Source organism: Oncorhynchus mykiss, chromosome 24, assembly GCF_013265735.2.
Source record: "Oncorhynchus mykiss isolate Arlee chromosome 24, USDA_OmykA_1.1, whole genome shotgun sequence".
Taxonomy (NCBI): Eukaryota; Metazoa; Chordata; class Actinopteri; order Salmoniformes; family Salmonidae; genus Oncorhynchus; species Oncorhynchus mykiss.
Genome location: NC_048588.1, coordinates 1,604,237 through 1,611,440, shown reverse-complemented (window position 1 = coordinate 1,611,440; position 7,204 = coordinate 1,604,237). Strand labels below are relative to the sequence as shown.

General features: G+C 39.6%; 1 protein-coding gene across 1 annotated transcript; it reads right to left on the bottom strand.

Annotated features, from left to right (window-relative positions):
• Nucleotides 1–71: 71 nt before the first annotated feature.
• LOC110503445 lies at nt 72–6,939 on the bottom strand. The gene is made up of 12 exons (XM_036961062.1): nt 6,829–6,939; nt 6,534–6,613; nt 5,134–5,204; nt 2,039–2,362; nt 1,859–1,894; nt 1,581–1,631; nt 1,313–1,420; nt 1,127–1,179; nt 1,014–1,036; nt 869–919; nt 658–770; nt 72–410 (listed from the first exon to the last, which is right to left on the bottom strand). The coding sequence occupies exons 1-10, from the start codon at nt 6,937–6,939 to the stop codon at nt 898–900; spliced, it is 879 nt and encodes a 292-aa protein (XP_036816957.1). The 3' UTR covers nt 72–410; nt 658–770; nt 869–897.
• Nucleotides 6,940–7,204: the final 265 nt, after the last annotated feature.

Genomic DNA, 7,204 nt, shown 5'->3' with positions numbered 1-7,204 from the left:
ACTACGGTGACGAAAGAGGTCCATACTGAGTGAGTGCGATAACAAATTACACGTGAAACCACATCATGACACAAAAGTATGACTTTATTGGATGACAGTTCATTTAACTTTTTATACGGTTATAGATACAACTTGCTACAGTAAAAAAAAAAAAGCAAACAAAGCCAGGGAATATTAACATGAGTACAGTGATGGTCATGTCTCACTTGCTCTCTCTTGTTCACTCTTTTACCCTTTCTCCATCCCCACTGGTTAAGAGTAGGTGATAACAGCATACTCAGAGTTTTGCTCATCTTCCTTGAGACTTCTCGGGGCTGAACATGCAGTCTGTCAGCTGAGCGGGAGGCCTGCAGGTGGGATCTAGCTTCAGGGCCGGTGCTGGGGCCAGGGCCTGCCTCTTCTCTCCACCTCTGCAGGGGGGACATGAAACACACAGGATTCCATTTCAGGTGGGGTTTATATAAAGTCTAAACCTGTGACTCCGCTGACATATTACATTGAATATAGTGAATGTCAGTAGTATGGTCACATATGGTGGTGTTGATGTAAAATAATGTAGTGAGGTGTCGATGAATATATAATAATAGATAATATTTTATTTGTAGAGCACTTTCTATTTCACACAGAAATCACAAAGCGATTGTTTCCAATCCTCACCTCTCTATGGTCCCCCGGAGCCAGGTAGGAGATCTGTGTGAGCTCTGGTGTGCTGGCCCCTCGCATAGTAATCATGATGTCAGCGTAAGGAACCTCATGATCACTCTGGCAATCTAGCTCAAAACAGGAAATGCAATGTTTTGTACAGTAGATGTTGTTATTACACACCCAGCTTAGCAACTGAAATAAATGGTACATTCCATTAGCTTACCAGCCGGAGTTATTCGCAGTGCCACCCTCTCACAATTGGTTGAGCATGCACCTATAAGATATGAAGTAACCTATTAGAATTACAATTCACAACATTGAGTGAACTGGTTGTGATAGCAATTTTGTCAAATTAAACAAATATTTACCTGATCCTTCTCTTGATGTTGTGCTGATAAAAGACCAATAAACAAATTCCACATATGGAGTCCGCATATTAATTGCCAATGAAAAGTGTGTTAAAATGCCTTAGCAAACATACCACATTGTATGAAGAAAAAAAAACATATCCTGTACAGATAACAGCAGGTTTTCCTAAAATACACAAGAAATCACGTTAATGAAACATACTGTTGTTTTTGTTAATAACAACCTTGGAAAGTATTTTATAACATTTTTGATTCAGAAATTGGACCTTCACAATTGATTTTTCAACATCTATAAGCACCTTTGCAATATCGATTGCGGCTCATACATAAGGAGACAGCCACGGCTGCCGACACCGCAGCCACAATAACGGTCACTGTTGCCAACACCTTGACGCCTGTGAATTTCTCTGTAATGAAGACAGCACAAAGACAATATTATCATTAAAACACAATTTGCAACTCATCAGTCATTGCCTCAAACAGGGGGTTACTTTTGTTGTTTGCAATACATTTAAACATGTTTCACCTTTTCCTTTTAAAGAGTGGAATAGCAACATTTTGTCTCACCGTGATCTATTATTGAGTCCTCGTGGTTACCCAACGTTGTCATCGATTCATCTAAAACACAGAAAACGGTAGTCATCAGGATCAAATAAGCTAGTGAAATTTGTTGGGTTTATATTATGTTGTGCCTATGTCATTAAACAGCCTCAGAGCAATTTAACTTAGACTATTACGAAAAATGAGACTTAGGTTGAGTCTCAAATGGCACCCTTATTCCTATATAACTTATTTTGACCAGAGCCTTATAAAGTCTCAGTAAAATATTATCCTATGAGACTTACCAGTAGTGTCCGTTGTGTCCGAGGCACTAGGTCGAGCTGGCAAAAGAAATACAATATAATTTAGTTACTGATGTATAAATGTATTCACTTTTTGAACATAATTAATATAATACATTTTAACACAATTTGTTTTTAGAGGTAAAATGACAGGGTAGGTCATTTCAACCTGTTTTTGCCTACCTTGTGCCTGCAGTGATACCAGACACTCTATCTTGCTTGGGAACTGTTCACTTTCATGATCTTCAGAAAAGCAGGTATAGTTGTACTGAAAATCTTCCCTGGACAGATGTGGAAAATACAATGGTAGTGTGCAGAGGTCACCATTCTTTGTGACATTTTTTGTTTCCCTTGGCCTAGGACAATGAGGACAGTCTGGGAGTTTGACCCAGTGTCCACGGACAAATCCAGAGGAGCAGTTGTAGGTGCAGTTCAACACTAAAGATTCTCCAACTGCTGCATGGATGACTTCACGCTGTTTCTGCAGGTCGGTACAGGTTACTGAATCTAATGAAAAGGGCATAAATTAAGGCAACAATTCTTCAGTCAGTAGGCCGTGGATATAAATGTATAGATTGAGGACATTTGATTATCATCTTTTTGCCAGAAACTGAAAACACATCAAGTAAAAAAGTTGAGGAATTTATTTTACCTTGGCTTCCCCAAATAAGCAGCAATGAGAAGTGGGCTAAGATTAGCATCCTGTCCAAATGTGTCCAGATCCCCTATGTTTCAACTATATGAATTGGTTAGCTCTAGGAATTTTCTTGATTAAAAAAGACACTTGCACCACTGGTGTCACAGTGGGATGTGCCATCATATTGCAGTATGTACCAGGTATAAGGTACAGGAAGTGGTGTTCAACAGGATGCCTGATAAAAGTGTTCTTAATTTTCCATTCAAAACACCTGCTTTTGTAGATTTAGACAATGGAAAGAGCCATAGGAAACATAAAAACTAAACAGAATTTTAATATGCAATGACATTTGTATGGTATACCCATTTTTACAGTATACCCATGTTATTTTCTTCATTTTAATAGTAATTTGTGGCTAGACATTAAAAAAATATAAAAAAATCTTTGGAATAAAGTACTTCATGTAATGCTAATGTACACATTTCACATGTCCAATTACAGTTTTGTTTGGGTACTGTCTGTACTGTATGTAGCCGTCAGCACAACACAGATATTTAAATGTACATTATGGTTAAATACCCACAAGTCTTTTTGTGGGCTTCAATGCCACCTAAAATAAGATGATAAATGATACTATTTTTTTTCATCATTACTGTAGGCCTATAGTACTGTGACTTACAATGTCTACTTTTTGATACTAACAAACAATAGTAGGCTTTGTGTTCACTCCAGCACTGCACAACTGCAGTTAGAGATATGCACAGCAATTCACCCACTGCTGGAGGGTGAGAGAAATAGGAAACATCCTACGTTCATTTTACCACAAGAAAAATAATGCTTCATATAACATGTGGAATAATTATATTTTGTCAGTCTAACGTTGTTGTCTTCTGACTTAATGTTTGGTACTTTGCACATAATGTAAGTTATACAGTATATACCTATGAGTGGTATTTAGGGTAGTTCTGTTGTACACAAACTCAACTCATCAAAGGTACATCAGCATTATATCAGAAAGCTCAAACCGAAGCATACTGTATTATAACAGTATTTTATTGAGTGTGTCGGGGACAAAATACAAAAACTCTAGGCACACAACATTTGCTGTGTAACGGTTTTCAGTATGAGAAGGAGAGTCGGACCAAAATGCGGCGTGTAGATTGCGATCCATGTTTATTGTGACTATAGCAACATGAATCCAAATACAAACAGTGCAAAATAATAAACGTAATGAAAACCGAAACAGCCTAAACTGGTGCAAACTAACACTAAGGACAATCACCCACAAACACACAGTGAAACCCAGGCTACCTAAATATGGTTCCCAATCAGAGACAATGACTAACACCTGCCTCTGATTGAGAACCATATCAGGCCGGACATAGAAATAGACAAACAAGACATCCAACATAGAATGCCCACCCAGTTCACGTCCTGACCAACACTAAAACAAGGAAAACACACACGAACGATGGTCAGAACGTGACATGCTGCTGCATTAGGCTGATAGTAACACTCAAAAGTCTATTAAAATGTTCAGCCCACGACTAATTCGATCCTTTCATTTAAGTGTTGCTTGGTAGGTTGTCTTTTGGCTTTCTGTTTGTACTGTTGGAAAGTAGGGATAGTGAAAACAAGGCCTTTCGAAGCACCAAAACAAATGAAACATTGTGCCCATGTCTCCCGGCTTGTTGCAGCAACTATTGATAAACCTATTGCAGTTTTGTCACCGCATTTGTTCCAAAGCTTGGTGAAGAAGAGGATGATTGCATGTCTGAGTCTGACCTGCGTTAATAAACAGTAATTCGTTGCTCACTTTTTTACCTCACCTTTACACTTAAGCTTTGGTTCATTTTAGGAACATCCTGAGTGTGAAGGTTACCGGGGTGTCATGGTTGATATTCCACATTGTGACAAGTGTTGCATAATACCAGGAAAAAGTAAGCATTCAGAACTTTCGATTGATTACTGGCATCAGTTTTCTTAATAGGGCTTTTTAGTTTTCATGTTGTGTCATCATGAATCCTTGAATCCCTCCTCAAGAATATTCAGTCTAGATCGAAAAACAGACCGACTGGCATAGCTTTCAGCATTGCATTCACTTTGAAAGTGCAAGGTAACAGGAGAGCACATTGAATACCAAAATATGACTGAACAGGAGGCCTCTTGGAATCAGGTTGCATCATGATTCACATTTCACTTTCAGTGACTGAGGTCTCAGTTTCATCCTTTGGATCAAACGGCCTCATACCCTTTGACTGCACTTGGCAAACAGAGATGCAGATAAACGGGTCAATGTGAAATTTATTTGACAATTTATTTAAGAATGTATGAGTGGTCTCAGTGTTATGGATCAATCCTCTACTGAAACAACCTGCCCTTTCTTCAGGTATATTTTCAAATGGTTTTATATACAGTAGTACTTTACATGTAATACTTCTGTTCACTAAAAAGCTCCCTCACTTGACATACAGGGCAATACATTTGTTATCACTTAAAAATAATAATACAATAACAGAACTTTGTAAAGTTATTTTTTTGTCCCTGACATTCATTCATTCACATAGGGCTCGCGGAAGTGAATCCTGATCTGGGCCTCAGTGTTGAGTAACACTGTAGCCCATGTCCTGAGGGAACTTACCTTTCAGCAGAAGTCTGAGATGGTTGTCCTTCTGGAAGGTTGTACGGTCTCCGCAGAGGCACTCTGGAGCTCTGTCAGAGTGTATATCGGGTTCTTGGTCACCTCCCTGACAAAGGCCCTTCTCCCCCGAATGCTCAGTTTGGCCAGGCGGCCAGCTCTAGGAAGAGTCTTGGTGGTTCCAAACTTCCTTTTAAGACTGATGGAGACCACTGTAATTTTGGGGACCTTCAATGCTGCATACATTTTTTGGTACCCTTCCCCAGATCAGTGCCTCAACACAATCCTATTTCAGAGCTCTACGGAAAATTCCTTCGACCTCATGGCTTGGTTTTTGCTCTGACATGCACTGTCAGCTGTGGGACCTTATATAAATCCTGTTGGTACTAGGGGGCAGTATTTTCATTTTTGGAAAACAAACGTTCCCGTTTTAAACTGGATATTTTGTCAGGACAGGATGCTAGAATATGCATATAATTGACAGCTTTGGATAGAAAACACTCTAACGTTTCCAAAACTGTAAAGATATTGTCTGTGAGTATAACAGAACTGATGTTGCAGGCGAAAGCCTGAGAAACATCTCTTCTGTGAAATCAAACTGTCCACTTAGGAAGCAAAACTGATTGACAATAAATTTCACATGCTGTTGTGCAAATTGAATAGACAACAGGTGGAAATTATAGGCAATTAGCAAGACACCCCCAATAAAGGAGTGGTTCTGCAGGTGGGGACCACAGACCACTTCTCAGTTCCTATGCTTCCTGGCTGATGTTTTGGTCACTTTTGAATGCTGGCGGTGCTTTCACTCTAGTGGTAGCATAAGACGGAGTCTACAACCCACACAAGTGGCTCAGGTAGTGCAGCTCATCCAGGATGGCACATCAATGTGAGCTGTGGCAATAAGGTTTGCTGTGTCTGTCAGCGTAGTGTCCAGAGCATGGAGGCGCTACCAGGAGACAGGCCAGTACATCAGGAGACGTCCTCCCCCCCCCGTCCAGCAGGTAATCAGACCATCCTCAGGTCATCTGGGGATTCAGTAAAGTTACAATACCAACATAAATATATAGTCGATTATTATAAAAGTTGAATCAGAGGCTGACAAAATACACATGTAAAACATACATGTAAGTTTCCTGCTTCTTGTTCTGCAGCGTTTGTGGTTTATTTTATCTTATGTGATGTTATGGTATGTTTTGTGATGTTATGTGTGCTATGCTATGTTTTGTCATGTCATCTTATGTTATCTCTATTGTCTGGAAGTGATGAGTAATTGTGACACTTATAATAATACTCTTCAACAGGGTTTTACTGTTTGGAAGACAGCTCACGGAGACCGGGCTCCCAATTCATGTGCCCACAAGGGTATTACTGTGAGGAGGGCACAGAAACGCCCCACGGGTCACCTTGCCCCGCTGGCACTGCAGGAGAACAACTGGGCCAGACAAGTAGGACAGCCTGAGATGTTCAGAGGGACGATTGTGTCCTGCAGGTAAGGCACAGTACTAACACACTGCACTTAACTACTGGAATGGAACATTACATATTTTGCAGAATTATATCTGTATCTATTTATTACAAATATATTTGAGATGTTTAAAAAATATATAAAATGTAGTGTCTGTACCGATGTCTGAGTTTTTATTTATTTAAACAGTACATACAACTAATGTTGTTGGCTGTTCTTTGAAGGGTTGTTACCATCCTTTTGTTTATGTGGGAGGTTCTGCCCAGCTGGCACACTGGAGGATGTGATATGCCCAGGGGGTACTCCTCACCAAGGGGATTTAAGTAAGGAATCACTTGCTTCATCTCTTTAACTATACTAAAATAAAATATAAACGTAACATGTAAAGTTTTGGTCCCATGTTTTATGATCTGAAATTAAAGATCCCAGAAATGTTCCATTCGCACAAAAAGCTTATTCCTCTCAAAGTTTGTGAATATATTAGTTTAAATCCCTGTTAGTGGGCATTTCTCCTTTGCCAAGATAATCCATTCACCTGACAGGTGTGGCAGATCAATAAGCTGATTAAACAGCATGATATTTACACAGGTGCACCTTGTGCCCGGGACT